Source organism: Tachypleus tridentatus, chromosome 3, assembly GCF_004210375.1.
Source record: "Tachypleus tridentatus isolate NWPU-2018 chromosome 3, ASM421037v1, whole genome shotgun sequence".
Lineage (NCBI taxonomy): Eukaryota > Metazoa > Arthropoda > Merostomata > Xiphosura > Limulidae > Tachypleus > Tachypleus tridentatus.
Genome location: NC_134827.1, coordinates 16,912,675 through 16,937,127, shown reverse-complemented (window position 1 = coordinate 16,937,127; position 24,453 = coordinate 16,912,675). Strand labels below are relative to the sequence as shown.

Below are 24,453 nucleotides of genomic sequence, written 5' to 3'. Positions count from 1 at the left end.
ATTAACCAGAAGCACTTAATAAGCTAATTCTATAAATCAACACACAGGAAACATTAGACCTGTAATAACTAAATTAATTACAGGTTTTGGCCATTTTTATTGTTAACAAAGTTCTCGAGTAACTATATGTATAATATTTCATGACGTTCAACAAACTCATTGGATTTTGGTTAATTCTGAATACACACATTATGCCAATGATGAATATAACACACGATAAAATTATTAAGAAAAACAGAATGGGTATTTACTGACGAAACACCAAACAAAATACATTATTCGATCGCTATTTAGATTCACATACCAATATATGAAAATTCTATATGTAAATACAATAACACACATACAACACCACATAGTAGTGAACGTCACAAAATTAAATTCATAAACTAATGCACATTAGTTCTCTATCTGGATATCTAATATTGTATTCCAAACCTTGCTTATATGCATTTGGTAGGAGGACCCCCACTACCATTGTCAATTATACTATTCTTTGATAAAATGTCTGTAAAAAACGTACTATCAAACGCAACCTTCTTGAAAACTTACGTGATGAAAAGTTACTAAAAAAAACAACAAAAAGTTAAATGCGAGGAATTAGGATATAAAGTTGAAACATGAAGTAAAATAAGCTTGTTTGTTTGTTTTGGAATTTCGCACAAAGCTACTCGAGGGCTATCTGTGCTAGCCATCCCTAATTTAGCAGTGTAAGACTAGAGGGAAGGCAGCTAGTCATCACCACCCACCGCCAACTCTTGGGCTACTCTTTTACCAACGAAAAGGGATTGACCGTCATTATACCAACGAGGGCGAGCAAGTGAACCCGCGACCCTCAGATTTGACCGTCACGCTAGGCCATAAAATACAGTCCTAAACTCTTTTTTTTTTTTTGTGTATGAAGAACGGCTGGGAGGGCGAGCATGTTTAGCCGTCCCGCGACGCGGGCGCGAACCCGCGACCCTCGGATTACGAGTCGCACGCCTTACGCGGTAGGCCATGCCGGGCCGCGCGCAAAGCTACACGAGGACTATCTGCGCTAGCCATCCCTACTTTACCCACCGCCAGCTCTTGGGTTACTCTTTTCACCTACTAATAGTGGGATGGACCGTAATATTATAACACCCCCGGAGCTGAAAGGGCGAGCACGTTTGGTGTTATGGGGATTCGAACCTCCAACCTTCGAATTGCATTGGACACTAGGGTATTAAATTATTAGCGGTGGGGCAGAGGGAAGTCGATGAAGTTACAACGCTTAAATATGAAGTTCGATTCCCCACGGTAGACACAACAAATAGCATATTATGACAAACAACTCATATTATTATTTTAAATACGATGATTATTTACTTGTAACAATGTTTAGTAACGTTACTGTGTGTGTTTTCTTATAGCAAAGCCACATCAGGCTATCTGCTGAGTCCACCGAGGGGAATCGAATCCCTGATTTTAGCGATGTAAATACATAGACTTACCGCTATACTAGCGGGGGACATGTGATGTTACTAAACTCTAAATATTTAGGTATTTCACATTTTGGTTTACAACAACAAATCTCGAACTATGTTTACTAAAATTCAGTGACTTCATTATAAAATACATTAAACACACATGTTAGTTACAAAAACGTAAGTCTATAGGCTTTTTAAGAAAAAAAAATTATATAATTATGAAAACAACGAATAAAATTAGGAGTTCGCTCTCCCTCTATTGTACGAAAGTGAAATGCAGCAAAGTACAGCCACGTGTTACACTATGACTCACTCTCAGTTAACCAATCAGACAGTGCCACATCAGTACAGTAAGTACAGATATGAATGTTGCCTACATAATGGAAAAATAAAATTAGTATAAACTGGAGCAAAGTAATGTGATATAACTATAAAACCACTGCTTAGGAGAGATACCCAAACCAAAAGGTTAAAACGTTTTAAGACTCCAAACAATGAATGAGAAAAGCTAGAAGAAGGTGTTCTTTATAAATGAATTTTAACTAAGATTATTTTGCAACTTCAACTACAGTTTATTCGATGGCAGAGAAGAAAATGGGGTTACAACCAACGCTAATATCTGTAGTGGAGCATGCTGGAGGACTAATAAAGTTGTGAACTGCATCTTAACCTGTAATATTGAAGATTCACATGAAACTGATAACACCTGATTGCTGATGGGTGCAATCAAATTTGTATCCATAATTCCACACCACAAAGAACAAGATCTATTGGGCAGATATTTATCTTACAGCAAAAACGTGATATCAAGCATAAACAAAACGTATTGCAACGATATCTGAAAAAAAAAAGAAGTTGATGGATACTTGCAACCATTGGTTAGTTGGAATAAAATCCAGATATGAATACTGTTTATCCTGTTTGTTGTTTTTATAGAAATTTGTAAGATTAAACTGCAACCAGATAACTTAGTTAAATTATGAAGTGTAACACAGGAAATATGGAACAACATTACACCCTGATACATTGGTAAACTTATTAACTTATTCAAAGGATATTCGTTATTAACATCTGCGTTATACTGACATAGTAGTGACACTTTGAAGCTGGACTATTGTTACAAATAAGTTTCTAAAATAGAATAAAATATAAAAATATCGAATTTGTTTCATTATTATTAGCAGCTCTGAATACTTGTAAAACTAGTTAATTACAATTACAATGGATGGTGATGACTAGCTGCCTTACCTCTAACCTTACACTACTAAATTAAGTACGACTATCGCAGAAACTCTCGTGTAGCTTTGCGCAAAACACAAATAAACTAAACAAAAACTACAATTAACCCTAATGTAATTCTTTATAAAGTACTTGTAGCTTTATCGATGTGGGTCTATTTCCAAAGCTTGTAGCCAAAACTTTGTATTTCTTGTATAGGAAGAGAATCATGTTCAGACACAGATGATTATTCTGCTATCGTCTGAAAAGGAATATAAATCATCATTTTTCTTTCTTCTTTGTTCTCCAAGAGAAATTGTATATTTAAAACTTTAACGTATTTTTAAAGTATAATTTAGTTTTACTTTGTTTGTTTTCACAAAACTCATAATGCGACCTCTGTGAGAGTTGTAATTTCTTAATACTATGTATATTCACACAAAAAAGAAGATCGGAAAAGTTAAACTTAACACAACAACGTATACAAAGATTGTGTATTATGCTTTAACACAAATTTGTCTTTACTGTGTAATCTACGTAGTACTTCCTGTTCTTCTATGTAATCCACGTAGTACTTCATGTTTTTCTATGTAATCTACGTAGTACTTCCTGTTTTTCGATACTATTTGTGAATAGCCCTTCTATCATTTTACAAAACTATGATTGCCCTTGAGAGTTGTCATCTATGAGTCACATCAAGCCAAGTCATGTAAACCATCTTATTTTTATATTAAATTCAGGATGCATCGAATCTTAATTCTTATTATACCTCAGAGAATAATATATACATTCTGCTTGTAATCTGTGGCAATATTTTATTTTATTTTTCTCGAAAACACACAAATACTATAAAAAACTACTGATCCGGAAACACAAAAGAAGAGGTGCCATTACAACGTCATGATAAATAAAATAACGATATCACTGTGCATTTTGCTTGCTTAGAAACATATTTTAATGACAAAGTTAGGTTAGACTTAGGCTAAAGTGACCGCACGAATGGAATATGTTAATTTAGGAGCAGATTCTAAATTGCTCTGTTAGAAGTTAAAATAACAAATGTAAACTTAAAAACAAAGTCAAACAAATTTATTTTAAATCAAAAGAATATTAAGAGTTGTGAACCAGAAAAGAATGAACAATTCACTAACTTTAAAATGTCGACCTTGTTCCATTGCTCCAAGTGGCAAAATAAGAAAGTTAACTGCTTAATACCTCAGGTGAAGCGAGTATTTCTATTGAGCTTTAAATAAAGGTTTGAACTTCGCGGGATCTAAAATATTTATCACATTTTTAATGAATACCGAGACGCTTTAAACTTCACGAGTTCTTATTTATTGTATTAGTGACTCAGCAGTAAGTGGTAGGTTTATAACATTTAAATTCGGGGTTCGATTTCACAAAGTGATCATGCCGTACGTAGCTTTTACGCTAACCAAACAAAACTTCACTGTGGTCACAGCGAAGATAGCCCATTGTTTGGTTTTGTGCTTAACAATAAACAAAAAAAGTCTTGCCCTACAAACGTTTTTATAAAATGTATACTGTTGTGATACGTGATGTTTTAATACTATTAAGAAAACGAATTCACATAAACGCTAATAAATTTACCTTTTCCAGACACAGACATCGATATTAGCGCCATCTCTTGTAGATGATCAAAACCAGCACAGCTGTCTTTGAACAACTTTTCTTCCATGATGTTATAATAATAACAGTTATATAATTACGACAAAAGTTTATGAAAGCTATATATTCGTACATTTCAATTCTTTAAAAGTAAATTAATACTATATTAATCACAGTTAATGACGTACAAGAAGTAAATGTTATAATTACAACGACTTGTCACTGTTCCTTTTACCTCGCGAATTCTTAGTTAAGACGCAGAACTCGATTATATATAATTTTAAAGAATAAATTCAAAGTTTTTCTTCATACGTGATCTAATATCACGTTTATTTTAAAATGGCTAATTATAATATTTTTACAATACAAAAATAGAGAAAAGGACTTCATTAGTTCACTTTATAGAAAACTAACTTATACATGTGAAAGATTGTTTATTTGATGTTACGACCAAAGTTACAAAACGGGCTATCTATGTTCCGCCCACCATGGATATCGAAATGCGATTTCTAGCTTTGCAAGCCCGCAAACACACTGATATGCCACTAGGGTATGAGGCTGAAAGTTAGACCAAAGCCCCTATTATTATCACGACAGTTCGTACTCTGTTGACATAATCACAACTCAGATGTATAATTAAATTTCGATACCGGTAATAAATTGTTAATTTTTCTGTCGCCAATGTTAAATGATTTATCTTATCAATTATATAGTTTTGTGAAAATCGCTATACTCAAAGTACTTAAAACAACCCATTGTTTAACATATTTTGTACTTTTACCGTTAATACAATACATTCCAAAATTCAAACTAATAAAATTGGTATAACGCCTCCCCCCCAAGTAGCACAGTGGTGTGCCTGCTGACTTACAAAACTGGGAAAAAGGGTTTCGATACCCGTGGTGGGAAGAGTACAGATAGCCTATTGTGTAGCCTCAGGCTTAATTACAAACAACAACAACAAAATTATTGTAAAATAAATACAACGATATTAAACTCTGTGATTGGACATGTGTCCGAGCTGGTCTTGAAACTATTTTTGTGTGTTAGTTTTAGACTTAAAACTATTAAAAGAAATATTTTGTTAGCAATTACCTGCTTGTGCATGAGGATCATGATGCGTACGAGACAAAGAAACCGAAACCCCGCGTGGACGTGTTTTAGATATATATCAGTTATACGTGTTCACGACATTGAAGAACTCACTTTATGTAAATACACACAGTAAAGGCTGCTGATATGAATATTAAAATCTTATTTTAAAACACAAAAGTAAAAACCTCCTAGTGACATTCTGCGAAATCACACCGCTAGAAACTGGGTTTCAATACCCGTGGTGGGTAGAGTAAAGATAGCCTATTGTGTAGCCTTGGGCTTAATTTCAAACAACCAGTCGATTAAAAGTTAAAACTTGTTTGTTTTTTAGAATTTCGCACAAAGCTACTCGAGAGCTATCTGTGCTAGCCGTCCCTAATTTAGCAGTGTAAGACTAGAGGGAAGGCAGCTAGTCATCACCACTCACCGCCAACTCTTGGGCTACTCTTTTACCAACGAATAGTGGGATTGACCGTAACATTATAACGCCCCCACGGCTGGGAGGGCGAGCATGTTTGGCGCGACGCGGGCGCGAACCCGCGAATTATGAGTCGCACACCTTACGCGCTTGGCCATGCCAGGCCCCCCAGTAAAAACTTTCGACCTCCTCATATCATCAACAGGTTAAGAATGACTGAAAAAACTGTCTCTACTATATATTATACACGTAATTCATTTAGTGCAAATTATATGATATCTAAGAGCCTGCTTATTTTATAAATTATATACTGTTAGATATCAGGTTTCGATTCCCGTGGTGGGTAGAGCACAGACAGCCCATTATGTATTTTTGTGCTTATTTACAAATAAACACGTTTGCAAAAAATATTTGCAAATTAAATCTCATTAGTTACGAATGAAAAAATATTTGCAAATTAAATCTCATTAGTTACGAATGAATCTGAAATAAACCGTAAATTCTATTTAAAACGGTCCGGCATGGCCAGGTGGTTAGGGCGCTCGACTCGTAGTCTGAGGGGCGCAGGTTCAAATCCCAGTCAAACCAAACATGTTCGCCCTTTCAGTTGTGAGGGTGTTATAATGTTACGGTCAATCCCACTATTCGTTGGTAAAAGAGTATCCCAAGAGCTGGCGGTGGAGGATGGTGACTAGCAGCCTTCCCTCTAGTCTTACACTGCTAAATTAGAGATGACTAGCGCAGATAGCCCTCGTGTAGTTTTGCTCGAAAGTAAAAACAAGCAAATTTCTTTAAGATATAAAACGTAAATATTTACTTGTTTTCATCATAACCACTTATTTTGAGTTTTTAAAATTGTTATACGTTTTACAACAGTATTCTTTCTTTGAAAATTGTCTACTTTACTATACTTCAAAACCATAAACTGGAATACTACGAAACTAATCACACTAACGTATAGTTTGTTCTTTGTACAATGATCAAATATTATACAAGTTAACTCGACAGAAAAAGAAAATGTTAGCAGATTCGATATAAAACTGCATTCTCAAGACCTAAGAAGGTCGCAACGTTGTTCTGTGTTTATTTTATTTAAAGTTTTAATACCAATACCAGCCATCTTGAGAATACATTTTTAATCCAAGCGGGTTTCTCGTCATCACGAAGGAGGTTGGATATATTTTTTGCCATAGATATAAATTACGAAATGTTACGGTTTTCAACAAATACATTAGAATTTTTTTTTTTATATAACCGGTGACGTTATAGCAAATACGCTGACGTTCAGTCACCCACTCTAAACATACTTTTCACGTTTAGTTCAAGTTTGTGTTTAGTTTTTGTACTTTTATTTACATTTGACGGACATTCGGACGGACGTTAACACGTGTGATCCGGATGCACGAAACTATTTGACAAGTAAGCATGGTAGCATCAGATACACAGATGTGTTCACATGTTGCGGGGTAAAAGTGCGTTGGCACGTTTGTATTTTTTATACTTCAACAAGTCGCCTCTTCTATGCCATCCACTTGCCCTTTCTTTCTCTCCGCCATCTTTTTTTTAAATCGCTCAAACTTCAACAGAGAGGCAACATACTTATTTATTCTTCCTTACGCCTGTTTCTCACACTTATTCCATCGGAGAAAATAAAATTTATACTCAGGTATAACTGACAGTTGAATTTCGCCTGTCTACGAGTTATAACTTAAGTACTACCATATGGCCCGATGACATTCTTTTTCTTTCGTCTAATCTCGAGCTATGCATGTCTCGCGCTGACGATTCCAACGCGCCACGGAGAGACGCCACTTTTCTGATGTAGATTCTTTATTGTCAGATACTTCATAGTTACTTAAGTGCATACGATCAGTGTGTAGTTCTAAAGCTTCATTGTATGTCATTTTTGTTGTTGTTACGACAGATAAATATCTTCCCAAATTGGTAATAGTCATGCCAATAAACTGTAAGCATTGGATAAGGAATACACTTTAGGGTTAGTAACACACACAAAAAATTGATAAATATCATTCGTCCATCGAAGCGTGGAATTGAAAGCCAAAAAAAACGTGCAACAAAAATGAAAATACGCATTACTGAATTATGGTCTAACATTATACAGTCTGTGTTTAAACATGGAAGCCCACGCGCATAAATAACTGTTATAGAGGGTGTCCGAAAATGACTATACCACAAATAAAGCTGAATAATTTTATTATTACTTGAGATAATAACAAAAAATGAATATAAATCCACGTAGTAGGCTTTTAAGTTTCGTTGCATAACTTGGTAGTTCTTCCCACAACTCCGAGAAACTCCTGGCTTCTTTCAAAGAGCTATCTTCTAACAGGCTGGACCACCACCCTACTTTGCTAGAACTGTTAAAGTGTTTTTAAACCGAACATTTCCAGAGTGTTGGACTGGCAGGGGATAACCTATCTAATGGCCTTCTCGTTCGCTCGCTTTAACTCCTTTAGGTTTTCATCTCTGGGGCTTTTTGAAAACAAAACCAAATCAAAAGACCATGAAGAACTGAAACATCATGTTCGGGAAGCAATCTTATCCATCTCTACTGTGTGTTGGAAAATGTTTTCTGAGAATATGAATTATATTAATTATAGCGAATGATGTAAGGCATGTGTAAGTCCATTAATTTTTAAAACTAAAACTTACAAGCCTACTGATTGTCTTTATATTCATTTTTTGTTGTTATTCCAAATAACAGCAAAGTTATTCAATTTTATTTTTGGTAACTTCATTTTGGACATCCTTTAATGTCACATATATACCATTGTTGCTTATCCGATTTCTTTCTCCTGCAACAGTTACAAAAACACTGGATAATAATTATTTTCTTATATTGCAGTGTTACAAAGGAAGAAAGTGGAAAAACATTGTGCTGTTATTTGAGTAATAATTAACACTATGGTTGTTTCCTTACCGACAAATGTAAAATGTAATTGTAACGTTCCAGTATAATAATACATGAAATAACCTAAGTGGTCACAAATCACTAATTATTAAATAAATGTTGTCAGTTTTAATCAATGTATAAATTACAACAGTACACGAGATTTTATTCAACCTACCAGCATTATATTATTGTAAATGTAAAACAGAACTATTAAATTTCTGACTCATGCTCTCAGCTTATATGCATACAACTTACAAGATATATATTTATATTTATACATAACTGTTGTGGTAAGATATGACAGTTAGAGAGTCAGTGAATATCGTATTTCACTACATTATTATAGCTTGAGGTGGAAATGGTTCACCATTATAATTTTGTGTCAGTCGATCTACGGTTACATCAACCAGTGTACAACGTATTTATTCATTTATACATGACTGTTGTGGTAAGATATGACAGTTAGAGAGTCAGTGAATATCGTATTTCACTACATTATTATAGCTTGAGGTGGAAATGGTTCACCATTATAATTTTGTGTCAGTCGATCTACGGTTACATCAACCAGTGTACAACGTATTTATTCATTTATACATGACTGTTGTGGTAAGATATGACAGTTAGAGAGTCAGTGAATATCGTATTTCACTACATTATTATAACCTGAAGTGGGAATGGTTCGCCGTTATCCTTTTTTGTACCAGCCTGGTACATCTAAGCTATTCGACAAGTTTTGTAAAGAATGGATAAGTTTGGTATGCAAAGATTTTGAAAAAAAAATCTTATTTGATATATTTTCTTTTAACGCTAGAAAAATGTCATTTCATATTTAATAAACTGCATATAAACTACAAATAAAGACTTCTATAAAAAAAAATGTTTAACGTTATAATCATGTGCTTTTGGTGACATTCTATATCTCTGCTAAGTGCGAAATGTCAAGGCACGATGCTAGCCTTTAAAACAAAAAGTAGATAAGTAAACAAATTATAGAAATAACGGCCTGCTTATTATCCAAGCGACTCAAGCACAGAAGTTGAAACTGAAAACACTTTAGTGGAATGTATTCCATACTGCCAACATGTTTATGTCCGCATGCTTAAGGATAACAGGAACACACACACATGAAAGATACCATGATCTAAGTGATCGCATATACGAAATATCATAAATAAACGTTTTCTGTAAAGTCCATATAAAAACTAACGTGATGTATTCTCGTATACAGATAATATATATATTTTAAATCTAAACAGTAAGTATACTGTATTTCACTTAGCAACGAGATACAATTTTTAATAATACAAAATCTGAGTTTTTAATGATAGTTCATAGTTATAATCACTCTAAGTCGCGCCAAGGAGCACCTTTATTGGATGAGTTGTTACATGTCCATAGGAAAATGAAAAAAAGACAAACTTGCCTTTTAGTTTCAAAAAGGTTTCTTAAAATATTTAAGAGTTCTGTATAGATATAAACTATATCACACAACGCTGTGTGCCAACATAAATAAATTAATCACAAAAACCAATGGGAAATCGTAACATAACTAATATTAATTTCTGATCGGTTTGAATTTCAGCACAAAGCTATACAATCGGTTAGCTGTGCTCTGCACGCCACGGATATCGAAACCCAAGTTCTAGCATTGTAAGTCCACAGTCATACCGCTGTTCCACTGAGAGGACGGGTGAGGGGGTGAGTCTGATCAGTGTAAGACACCTACTTACATCAGATATAACAAACAACCCAGTTATGAGCATAGCAATAAATATACTGTTCTTACTTACAAAGATTAGAATACCTTGCTTCGTTATTTGGATACTCTCGTTATTTTAGATTAAGATCTCACGAGGCAGGAACTTTAGATTAGTCCTAAATTTATATACCAAACTAACAACGTAAATAAATCTCTATAATAAAAGTGTGATAATAGAAAATTAAATAATAAAACTTGATATATATATACCTTATTTCAACCAGTTTGTTTTTGAAATTCGCTCAAAGCTTCACAAAGGCTATCTGCACTAGCCGTCCCTAATTTAGCAGCGTAAGACTAGATGGAAGGCAGCTAGTCATCACCACCAACCGCCAACTCTTGGGCTACTCTTTTATCAATGAATGGTGGGATTGATTAACCATCATAATGCTCCCACGGTTGAAAGGGTGAGCATGTTTGGTGTGACGGGGATTCGAACCCGCGACCCTCAGATTACTAGTACAGCGCCTTAACCATCTGGTCATGCCGGGGCCTTCTAACTAATAATGTTAATGAAAGTAACATTAAAGAATGAGCAGAGTACTACATCTCAATTACCGAACACAAACACTATAATTGCTAACTTTAGGTACTGTCGTAGATACTACAATTGGTATCTCATAACTGGGACATTCGTACAAACCAGTTCAAATCTGTTCACGGTTATGACAACAAAGAATCTAAACAGTTCGTTATTCTAATACCCAATAACATTAGCACTACTCAAACTTTATCACGCCAGGATTTCGATAACCGTGGTAGGCAGAGCACAGACAGCACATTGTGTAGCTTTGTGCTTAATTACAAACAACAACAATCAATATTTTATATAAGGAAATCCTGCATTTATCCATCACTTAACAAACTATTTATATAAGCCTATCAGGTAGTGTTAGCAAAGAAAAAAAAGAAAGAGTGGAAGCATGGACCAACCGTCTCCTTAGAGGGTGGAAACATGGACCAACCGTCTCCTTAGAGAGTTGAAACATGGACTAACCGTCTCTATAGAGAGTGGAAACATGGACCAACTGTCTCCTAAGAGAGCAGAAACATGGACCAACTGTCTCCTTAGAGAGTTGAAACATGGACTAACCGTCTCCTTAGAGAGTGGAAACATGGACCAACTGTCTCCTAAGAGAGCAGAAACATGGACCAACTGTCTCCTTAGAGAGCAGAAACATGGACCAACTGTCTCCTTAGAGAGTGGAACTGTTTAATTCCTGAAATAGATAAACGTCATATATGAGAAATATACTGATACTACAATATATGAAGCAGTTCTGATACCAGTTATTCTCAGTACTGCTATTTTTTTTTAAATTTAGAATTAAAGTGGAGAAATATAAAAATATTGCTTCAACTGATTACATTTCCAATTACCGTAAGGAGAAGGACTGTGCCCCCCAAAAACTGAACGTTATTTATTGGAGTCTTTGTTTGGCTTTCTATTCGTTTATATTTTACGACAGCTAATATTTTCTAGGAAAAGCTAACCAGATGTAGACAGTGAATTGATTCCCACACACACTGGAATAAAACTTGTTACAAACAACTGCATGTAATATGTTAAATAGACTTAATACTGGGGTATTTTGAAACATAATTACTATCTTCACATTATGGTAAAGTATAATGGCAAAACTTTGACAAAGAATATTTATAAAAATCATAAAAAACTTACTAAAAAGTTTTTTTAAAAATTGCCGAGAAGGAAGTGTATTATAAAAGCGCTTCACATAAACCATCGTAAGTAATACGCTGGGCGTGGCATTAAGTTCTTTAGCTTCACGTGGATGGCGGAACGACACGCATGTGCATCATGCCCTGGCAGTATCAAAGGGAAGACTGAAATGACTATCAAATATTTAAAAATAGGCAAATGTATAAAATAACACGTTTTGAATTATCTGTGGGCATGCTCAAGAGCCTTTGAAGGTTTCACGGTGATCAGAGGAAAAATTTTGTTTCGAACAATCAAACATAAATAGCTTCAAGGTAGAGATTAGTGCCAATTATTTTGCATCTGTACAAAGTGACATTTTATTGTTCACCTTTATATTGTTTTACCAAGAGCCATGATACAATTAATTAACCAAAACCTCATGACTGAAGAACTAGTGTTAGTGGAGAAAGAAAACTAATATGGACGTTTTAGGGATAGATGAAGGTAAGATATAAAATACTCCTAACATGAGAGTAGTTGATAATGACATAGAGCAAAGTGGTCATAAAAACGATTTCTAGTTTGCTGGTCACTCATAATTAAAATTATTTATTGCAAATTGTAATTATCAACACTGTAAAACTTTTAGCAGCCCTTCCGGTAAATGTTATTATGTAATTGATTCCATGAAAACAGTCAGTTAATGGAGACATTCATACTTCACAGAAACCATTACGTCAGACTTTTTATTTATTGTTTTATTTTCAAACTGTGTAACACAAGTTTTAAACACCCTAGTGTTTTAAGTTTCTTTAACTTCGATTTCTATTTATTATGGTAATTTGATGGTTTACTACTCTTAAACAGTTGAAAATTGTTAAAGCCCAAAAGAATATTTTTACTACGCCACCAGGTGGCTCAGTGATAAGCATGCAGGCTTAAAAAGCGAAAAATAGTGTGTTCATGCCGGTGATGAACTAAACACAGATAGACTATTTTATAGTTTTGCTCTTAACTACAATAAACCAAACCTTGTCCTCATATCGAGATCAGCGGAAAATCAACCAGGGATTTTCTTACTGTGCAGTTGATCACAAATTTTACACCTGTAAAACTATTTGTACAACTGAAAATTCAGCTATACAAGTGGATAAGTATTAAATAAAAAGAAGCATATTTAAGATTATAAAATTCCGTTCCAGAGTCCATAAATAAATGCACTTATTAGAATATTATTTATTTTTTAATCATTTGTTACTACGCCTGTATATAAGGTGCAATAAGGAGTCATGTATTAAAAAATGATGAAATTAAAGCGTAAGTGCGTAGTCGAAGAAAATTCTTGAGAAAAGCTATAAAGTCAACCAAGGTCAAACCATATGTAAAACTGAGAGCGAGGTTATTAGCCAGAAAAAATACAGACACGAAAGTTCTTACGAATGTTTGAAAAGTACGTTGTACGTACAGAAGAACCACACGTGCAAATGAGGAAATGATGGTCTTCTTTAAACTATCCGGTAGTCTGACTGTGTAAGTGCGGATAACAAAGGTATGCAGGACACAAATTCTTATCAACGGACTATAAAACATTACTATATATACCACAAACAGTTTGAACTTCCTCTACTAAACAATAACTCAATTTTTGTTCAGACAAGTGTGTTTTCAATCTTTTCCATTAGCTACATGAATACATTTACTAATTTATTTATCATATCTTTCATTTATTTCTCATCTGTAACTGAGAGTTTTGTATATACTATACGAGTTTATTTAATGAGGTTTGATCAAAAATTTTCGATGGTTAAATATCTGCTTGAGTGCAAACAGATCCTGCAGCAATTGAAGAAAAAAAAACATTTTCACAGTGAATCAAATAAAGAAAAAAAATGAACTATTTTTTATAACTGTCCAATACTAAGTGTGTTTTTCTTATGACAAAGTCACATCGAACTATCAACTGTGTTTATCAAGGGGAATCGAACCCCTTACTTTAGCGTTGCAAATCCGTAGACTTACCGCTGTCCGTGAGGGGGACTGTCTGACTGAACCCTTACACATGAGTTTATTGTACCGACTGTGTGTCACAAAAATTTAGGACATTTCACAACCTGAAAATGATAGAAATAACTACATCAAGTTAGATGATTTTTTTAACCAAAAGTAGTTACTGTGCAATAAGTTTATCGGAAGTTTCACGGAATTTTATTAAATATCGCCACTGTGAGAAGAAGAAAAAAAAAATCATGGCATGTAAGTGACACATCTCCAGTCTGTAAATGGTTAAAAACTACTGCTCTCAAGTTTAGTTGCTTACCCTCTGTACAGTGAACGATCCTTTTCGTTGGATAATGGTGACACAGCCAGCCGTACACACCAAAGTGGTCTGATTCAGGTGTTCATATGATAATACAACAGTTTTAACACCAAAATTACTCGTGTAAATGTTCAAAATTTTACCAATGTTCCGCGGTCGCATTATCATTTTTATCTTTTCAGATAGATAAGGTACATGGATTGCTACTTTTCACTGTTTGGAATCCCAAGACTTGAGCTGCTAAAATGCTGAAATTCCATGATTTAGAAAAGTTTGAGAAATGTAACCTCAATAATGAATCATTTTTATGAACCTTTATGTTAACAAAGGGAGCAGGGTCTCCAACATCCCGTTTTTGGTTCATTTACAATGTGATTTTAACATGTACCACACCCCAAGACGGTGGTTAAATTTAAATTTCTGCATTTTATTCATCTACGATGTACTATTTATTATACATATTAAAAGTTCAAAAGTACATACACGTTTTGTATTTTTGTGATTTTCTCTTTTTAAATAAAATAGAACAAAAGTTATCAACACCATATTGTACATGTATATTTGTACTGGCGAAGGTTGGTTTACAGTTAACCACAGAGCTACACAAGAGAATATCTGTTGTACGTCTGTAGTCCTACCGACGAAGAGTTGCATGTTTGCAATATAGTTTACACTAACAAATGAACCATAGTCTATAGAAAAATGACAGTGCATTCCTCCTTCGTTTAAATGGCTAACATTCTGAAGTAATAAGAAATATTTCGACTACTTCTATATTATTTGTATTTTTCTTTAGCAAAGCCACATTGGGCTACCTGCTGTGTCAACCGAAGAGAACTGAACTCCTTATTTCAGCGTTGTAAATCCGTAGACTTACCGCTGTACCAGCGGAGACTTCTGTATTATCAAATAGAATTATGCAACATAATTTTATATACACCCTTGTGCAAATTAATCGAAACAAGTGGTCATTTTACAATATTTTCAGCATGGCGGCCGGTGTAGGCTCGCTGGACCCGCTGATTTCCTTTAATAGTCATTTTTTCACACAGACGGCGTCATTAGCTGTGTTTTGCAGTACGGTCGATCTATTTTTGGGATATATGACGACATTTTGAGGAATATTACGTCATTCGAAATTGCGTTAGAAGTGCAAGGAGACCAGTCAAAAAACAACTTCTTACCAACTCAATGAAGAAAAAACGGTATCGATGGGGTCTGAAATACAAGAACTGGACGCAAGAACAATGGAGGAAGGTGTTATTCAGTGACGAGACTCATTTCTTCGTACAAATATAAGTCGAGATCACACATCACATAGAAAGTGAAAATAAATGTTGATAAATTAATTACGTCTTTATATTTCAGTCACGTGATATCAAACATGAGGTTTATCATCTTCTGAAAGAAATATAAATTTCTAAGTACAACTTCTACGTCGCGAGAAATTTATTTGCTGAGATCAAACGTTTTTGTTGTTTCCTTCTTTGTCTAACATAAGGTTTGATGTCTTAACATTAAGTAGGTATCTCATACATGCAGTTTATATATGAATTTTTATTCCCTCTAATATTGTTAATTTATTAACTTACGAACTGCGATGCTATCTCACGTAGCTTTCTAAAGAGTTTCTACAAATTAATTGTGATATTACGTAATTAGACACAGAGTTCAAGTTAAAAGTTGTTGTGGCAGTAAACATGATTTGTTTGTAAAAAATACGTTAACTGCCTCATCTGTTTTGTCTCATTTCGTTCGAGTAAGTTATATTTTCGAACAAACAAAATACGACTGTGGATGTCTTATTTAAAGACCAGCGAATGTAAATTATTAAAAAAGTGAAAATTACCATATCTTCGAATATTTTCTAGATATATTAAAAACAACACGTATCAGTTAATTTTGCGAATCCAGATACTTTTTGTTAGCATAGTGTCGATATTACGAACTTAACAGTCTGTTAATACAGCTGAGAACCTTGTGAAATATATTACATGTCATCATTAGTTATTCTAGAGCATTTGTTTGTTGATTTGTTATTTGCTTTATCTTTGTTTTAATACCATAAAGCCTTCAACAAAAGTTTAAGGCATATTTTTAAAATTAGATGTACTTTCGCAGGGTCAACGGAATTGGTCTGTTTCAAGAGAAAATTATTTTTACTTCTTGCTTTTAAAGTTCATATGACACGCTGTATGGTAACTTACTGTAAATAAAAACAGTTTGAGACATTTTATTTTAGGAAACTGCTTGTTTGTGGGTTTGCTTTAGAACAAAACCACATTGGGCCCTTTACCACTTTCATTGTGGGGAATTGATCCCTGGATTAAGTTTGTAGAATTACCGTCGTCGGAGGGCCTTTCGAAGAAGATCAGTCTACAAATTTTGTATCTGTTTATCTATTGTTTGGGTCAAAAAATGAATAGTTGAAAGTTAAAAGAATAGCAAGTATCATTGCACATACTGTACCACTGCAGTAGCGTGACGCCCTAGTTACAAGCCATAACAACATGCGTGACCGTCATGTTATCACTCGCCCATTTGATTTACAGCAGTGTAGTGCCGCCAAGATTGTTTTACTGTTGGAGTAACACATCACAGTAATTTTCAATGAATGATACACACTATGGAAGTGAGAGGTAAATAATACAGAACCAATAACATTCGTAACATTTCTAATGAAGGAGTTTTTAATGTTCTCCATGGATGCAGAAAATACAAATTAACACGGTAGAACATTCGGGATAGTGACAAGCTCTGAAACCAAACCTCAAGCCAATCCAAAGAAACACCCTCATCCGAAAATAAGTATAGTTACGAAAGAGAGCCCTGTCACTCAGAAAGGTGAATATACTGGACATATGAACGGTATATTGTCAACAAAACGACAAATAATGATAACAAAGGCTCAGATGTAAAAAAAAAAAAAAAAAATTCATGAGCTTTCGCCCACATCTATAAACCAATGCTGAAGGAACTGGAATCATAACAACCCCATTCGATTACAATCCCTGTCTAATTTCTCAAATAAATTCCAATAAACTTTTGTGGGTTCGATTAGTTTAAACGTTCACACGTAGTTTTCTGTTTGTTTTTTGGTTTGTTTTTGGAATTTCGCTCTAAGCTACTCGAGGGCTATCTGTGCTAACCGTCCCTAATTTAGCAGTGTAAGACTAGAGGGAAGGCAGCTAGTCATCACCACCCACCGCTAACTCTTGGGCTACTCTTTTACCAACGAATAGTGGGATTGACCGTTACATTATACGCCCCCACGGCTGGGAGGGCGAGCATGTTTAGCGCGACGCGGGCGCGAACCCGCGACCCTTGATTACGAGTCGCACGCCTTACGCGCTTGGCCATGCCGGGCCATGTAGTTTTCTAAGATGTACAAACGAAGGTTGACATTGCTTTTTTTTGTGGAAGAGTTGTTAAACAATAACAAATACTTAGAGACATCAGGCTAAGCGTGATCGATGATGGAAGAAGTAGTCCTTTAAAGTGTGATTAACCGTCGTCACACCTAAAATATTCTCATATCAGCTAATCACACCAATAGTTGGTGGCTTTCCCAATGTTGCCATAATAATAGGAAAATACGCTGAATAAGTAGAAACTGTAAAAATCCTTAATACTGCTGTAAATTATTTTGTAAATATAAATATTACAGAAATGTGTATATGTGACATTCATATCAACCACTAATATGTGCGCGCACGCACGCACACACACACACAAACATATATATATATATATATATATATAGTGTGAGTGTGTGTGTATGTATAAATATATGTACAAGTAAAAGTGTCCAAAAGACTGTATAAAACTAGAATACTCCCGCATGGCTCCCAATAGTATTCTATTTCAAAAGTAAATAAAATCACAGTTAAAAATATAAATATTTTTATTTTTGAAGTTCCTATATCATACTGTGTTCTAGCCTATAGAGTGCATAATTATTCTCGTAATTAATGGCATGCGCATGTTTTACTGACGTCATGACAGTACAAATCGCAACGTTAATCGTCCCTTGTATGACGTCATTTTACTATCTACTGATTCACTGAAGACAATACACTACTGCACACTGATGCAAGCAGTTAAAACAGGTGACCCCTGTAGATGGATTGCGGGAAAATAAACTTTATAAAGTAGAGTTATATGAAATTCCTGCTATTCAAATAACTACTTAATGAAGAAGTTAGTAATTAATATAAATATCTTTTATAATTTCCGTGAAGATATATTTAGTGAATGTATATATATGTAAACATTATTTTTTGAAAACTCATCCGATTATGTGCATACAATCTTCGAAGTAAATACATGCATCGACTGTAAATTACATCTACAATTAACAAAGTTAAGTAAGTTTCCCTTTATACGAACAAATTGCGACAGAATTTTGTTATACATATCAGTTAAACAGCATTGACGGTACTGTTTAATTTAGTAAATTTTAACTGGTATAATACTTAAACCAATACTATCTGAAATTTATATGCAAAAACGGCTCGTTTGGGTTAAGAAAATATTTTACATAGAAGAGCGGACAACGTTTCGACCTTCTATGTAAAATATTTTCTCAACCCAAACGAGCCGTTTTTGCGTATAAATTTCTCAACAAGTGGGTTTCTCGACATCACCAATACTATCTGGTTTTAATTTCGCGCAAAGCTATACGAGGGCTATACTTCATCAAAATCCCAACACGATAAAGTTTGAAACACTTGTTTACCGTAATGATAACCTTGGCTCGTCGTGACATACATTTTAACAGCTGTCAGAAGTTTCCTGTTTGATTGTAGTCTTTCATCTACGAAGTACTTCTGAAAGTAGTTAACACGTGTCAGTAGAGGATTATAGTGGCGAAAGTGATGCTCCAAATTCACGCCAGTCGAATTGAGATCTGATGATTGTCAAGGAAGATGACTTAAGTCATTGTCGTATTCTCAAATCAGTTTTAAACAATACGAGCACGGTGGATTATTACATTATTGTCCAAAAAAAGAAAACATTGTGCATCAAGCCAGAGGTGCAGCACTTGTGACATGAACGATAACGTTCAAATGCACTCTAGGTGTCTCCCACTAATAAGAGGACCTGACCTCTTCCACTGGAACTTTCCCCATACATTTACACCACCTCTAGCAGTTTACACTGTCGGGACAAGAAAAGCAGAATTTAATAGTTCTTGTAAGTTTCCTCAAAATGTTAACTTGCAGCAATTACAGTTTGTTCATTTATCTGAACAACAGTTTGTGCACACAAAGAGGTAAAGGATCAGGCCAAGTTCAGGAACAGTCGTCCCTAATTTTAACCAACACAACAAAAGAAAGACAATAAGTTGGAAGCACCCGCCGCCTGAACCAGCTACTTTTAACTAAACAGCAGGTTCACTGTATCTCTTCACGATGACGAGGAACCCACTTGAAGTAAATATATGTATATATAGTAGAGACAACTGATATGTGTACAGTAAACTTTTTACTTGAAAAGCACAAAACAAATAACAACGCTACTACCTCATCATTTCATTCTCAATCTAATTATACATATATATACACACACACTAACTCTTATAATACATGGAAGAAAATTGGGCAACCTCTTGATTAGAATTTCATGTTCAATACTCTAACCACTACTTTAATTACAGGTAAGTGTGAAACTCGAGTCGTCAGTCACAGCGGGTACTCCAAATCATAATACGATCAAGGTTTTACTTTAAAAACAAAATAAAAGCGCACTGTATCTGTGATAAACGGTGTTTAATTGGTTGTTAAATATGTGCCAGTTTCTGATAATATACTTTTGCATAGTGCAATTGGATGTGTTGAAACCTAACCATTATTGAAAAAATCGGGCACATGAAAAATAATCTAACGTCTGTCGAGTTCTATAAGCCCTTTAAATCATTTATTCTTTACGTTAGACACCAGCGGTTTTCTTAGCGGAAGACAGATCTCTTTTAAAGTGTCTCACTGATAGGTTCTGATAAGAGACATTTTTTTGGAAACCAACTGTTCAAAGAAACCATACTTTTTATGACCAGGCCCCTGAAATACATGACCAAAGTAATTCAAAAAAAATTCTAGCTCTTCCCTATTTGTTTGAAGATTGGTGATGATATGACTGCATCAATACATTTCTTGGATTCGAGCAATCACCTTACACGTTACATTATTAATTGATAATACAAGCACAAACAAATAGGAAGTTGTACGAAAGTGAGGCTAAAACAGTCACTCGAGGCACATCAGATGAATTACAATGTTCTGTACAAAGCGGTTTGAAAGACAATGTCCTATTGGAATTTTACAAATTACAAGGTGACTATAGATCAATCAGCCACTTTGATAACGTCACAACATCATTATTATATTAATATCATGAAAATGATCTTATAATATTCTAAGAAGTTATCTGGTATGAAGCTTTTTGGCCAGGTGTTTAAGACGCTCAATTTGAGGGTCGCGGGTTCGAATCGCCGTCACATCAAACATGCTCGTCCTTTCAGCCGTGGGGGCGTTATAAAGATACAGTCAATCCCACTATGCGTTGGTAACAGAGTAGCCCAAGAGTTGGCGTTGGGTGGTGATTACTAGCTGTCTTCCCTCTAGTCTTACACTGCTAAATTAAGGACGGCTATCGTAGTTAGCCCTCGTGTAGCTTTGCGCTAAATTCAAACAAACAAACGAAGTTTTCTAGTCTCAAACCACAACTTACAGAAGCACGTATTTCATTTTATTCTACACAGCTGCTATTTTAAACATACTCAATACTGTTGTCTCCTTGCGGATGTGGTCGTGTGGTGACCACCTATCTTCATGCCAGGTATTAGGTTTATCAGATTATGTGTGTATCTGCGTGACGTTTTAAATCCGAAAGAATAACATCTAAACGCTTAGCAGGAATGCGTAGGCACGTTTCCTCTCCGGTCATTGTTAGCACAGCCATTTTTACCTATCGACTGAAATGCGAAGGATATTGTAATAAAATTAAAATATTATTTTTCCTTCTACTAGCGTTCGTTGTTAGGTTGCATACAAGTTATGTAAACTGCATATTGTATATAATACAGTTTCTCTGATCTACTCGTTGTCAACGAATTAACTAGATATTTGATCAAATAACGAAAAATTTTAAATGCTGCTTCAATTACGTCAAGAAAGATTGAACCATAATACGAGTTTGCCTTAAAGTATTATTGTAGTACTTTAAATGTCGTTGCGTCGATGAAACAAATTATTTTTACGATAGCATTTCAACTACATTATGATTTTATTTGTGAAATTAAACTATTGTTATTAACTTGCCCGGCATGGCCAGGTGGGTTAAGGCGTTCGACTCGTGGGTTCGAATCCCCGTTCCACCAAACATGCTCGCCCTTTCAGCAGAGGGGATGTTATAATGTGACGACCAATCCCTCTATTTGTTGATAAAAGAGTTGGCGGTGGATGGTGATGACTAGCTGCTTTCCCGCTATTCTTACACTGCTAAATTAGGGACGGCTAGCGCAGATAGCCCTCGAGTAGCTTTGCGCGATATTCAAAAACAAACAATTATTAACTTAATATTATATCTGGACACTGATCATGATTTCCAGTTTATAAGCCAAAAACAATAAAATAAAAACAACAAATATTCAGAATAACTTTCTGATCTCTATAAAATCTAAAGTTGGTATTGTTAATTCGCTCTTTTGGTAAAATAGAAAATTACTGTCATGGAAATTCCAATAGATTTCAAAGTGCAGATAGAGTTGCTACGGGACATGGCCTGATGGTCAGGGTACTCGATTGCGAGTTCGAATCCTTATCACCAACTACGTTCATCCTATGGTCCAGCAATCCGGGTGTACAAATTCTTAGATTATAAAAATAAAAATGGCCGACCCAAAAATAGTTGGAGTTAAGTTCGTTACCTAGAAAAAAAATAGGGCTTTGCTATGAACATAAAAGTACTCAAAATTACAGTATATATCTAAATTACAATTTAACAGTACATTCATCAAGCTATATAAATTTATTCATTTACCTATAAAATACTTGATTACAGCATTTGTGACATATTTGAACACAGCAAACACGCTTTGTTTGTTACTTTCAACAAGCATTTTTTCTTCACTTTTAAAAGGTTATTATTGCTTAAATTACATAAGATGCATCATTTCTGTTACTTCATAATGAAATTTTGTCTTCTTTGCTTTAAAAGCTAAAACTTCCACCACCAAGTTTACAAGCTTACGTAATACTTCAACAGTACATTGCAGGCCCGCGGTTATAAGTTGAATAGCAGCGCACACTGTTTGAATGTTAAGCACAAAGCTGCACAATAGGCTTTGTGCTGTGTCCACCATCTGCATCAAAATTCGGTTTTTAGCATTACCAGCCTATTGACTTGCTGCTAAGTTAAGTTTTAGATTTTTCCTTTACGTTGTATATTTGAATTCTATAAATATTATCACAATTGGGATAAGACAGTTCATACAAAATTTATATCTAAAAAAAGCTTTATGACAAGATTTCGTGTTTGATTTACTTAAAATAATAATAATAATACTAAGAGTTACTATTACATTTTTAGAATATACAACTTGTCTTTGTTCCCCAGTAGGCCTAGCATGGTCAAGTAATTAGGGCGCTTGATCAGTAATCTGCGGGTGGCGAGTTAAAACCCCGTCACTGAACATGCTCGCTCATTCATCCATGGGAGCATTATAATATAATTTTCAATCCCATTTTTACTGTTGGGAGCAGGTGGTGATAGCTAGCTGTCTCCCCTCTAGTTTTTCACTGGTAACTTAAGGACGGCTAACGCAGACAGTCATGTAGTTTTACGCGAAATTCAAACCAAAACCTATCCTCCGCATGGACAGAGGTAAATTTATGGCCTTACAATGCTAAAATGGGCTCTCCGCGCTCTTCCCACCACAGTATTGAAAAGCGGTTTCTAGTGTTGTCAGTCTGCAGACATACATACCGTTCTGTCACTGTGGGAGGAGGATATCTTGTATGTTCTATATAATAGAGAATAATCTACCGAGAACGTACGTTATGGTTGATTAAACACTCTGGCTGAAAATAAATGCACTAGACTTCTCTCAACGTAAGTGTATTACAAGTCTCAACTTGATATTTTCCTGAACTGTCTGTTGAAAAATAAATGTTTTTTTTTTTTCGTGTTTTTCACAAATGTTTTGCCATAAAAGTTATTGTTGTCACATTCCTCTCTCTCTGGTGTTTGGGTATATATATTTGTATACCCAGGAGGTTCAGGTACACTAGAACTCTTCATCCTTGTCACATTCCTTTTTTTTCTTTACTGTGTATATTTTTAAAGTGGTCACAATACCATCTAACATGCGCCCTCTTGTGTCAAAAAACAAAAACCTTACAGAAAATAGACATAATGATCAATTAATTTTTTCAACATTTTTATTAATAATATTTATCATATGTACTATATGAATAAAAATAACGCACATTACTATAGCTATCTTTATGTTATAGTACTTTAAAAATTACAAACTCAAAATATTTTCAGTGAAAATGTCCGAATTGTATTTCAAGATGGCTGGTATAGTAATTAAAACTGTCATTAAAATAAACTATTTTATTTTAATATAACAGCCGTCTTGAGATACATTTTTACTTCAAGTGGGTTTCTCGTCATCACGGAAAATGTCCGATTTCAAACAATTTTAAAATACAAGACTCTAAGCTATGAAACGTCAACTTCAACGTAAACACACTAGGCAAATTACTCAATAACTGAGTTAAGACACACAGTAGAAAGGATCGCAAGACGTGGAAAATTAGTGAAAATGAGTGTTCAAACTGGTAAAACATACATCGATAACAAAAACGTTTCACTACGTACAACATTTCAAGCAAAAGCTCTTCGAAATGTTGCTAATAAAGTTTTTGTTATAGATGTGTTTTACCAATTATTAATACGTCTTCTTAATAGCTAAGTCAGACACA

At 34.7% G+C, this 24,453-nt stretch overlaps 1 protein-coding gene across 2 annotated transcripts in view; it reads right to left on the bottom strand.

Moving 5' to 3' along the window:
• The window catches only part of LOC143246442 (protein alan shepard-like), a 134,933-nt gene that overhangs the window by 98,304 nt on the left and 12,176 nt on the right, over nucleotides 1–24,453 (bottom strand). Inside the window, exon 2 of one of the 2 annotated variants that reach the window (XM_076493166.1) lies at nucleotides 22,190–22,391. The exons of the other annotated variant lie outside the window; for it this stretch is intronic. Within the exon in view, the coding sequence (XP_076349281.1) occupies nucleotides 22,190–22,243 (54 nt within the window). The 5' untranslated portion in view covers nucleotides 22,244–22,391. The remainder of the gene's footprint in view (nucleotides 1–22,189; nucleotides 22,392–24,453) is intronic. 2 annotated transcript variants of the gene reach the window in all.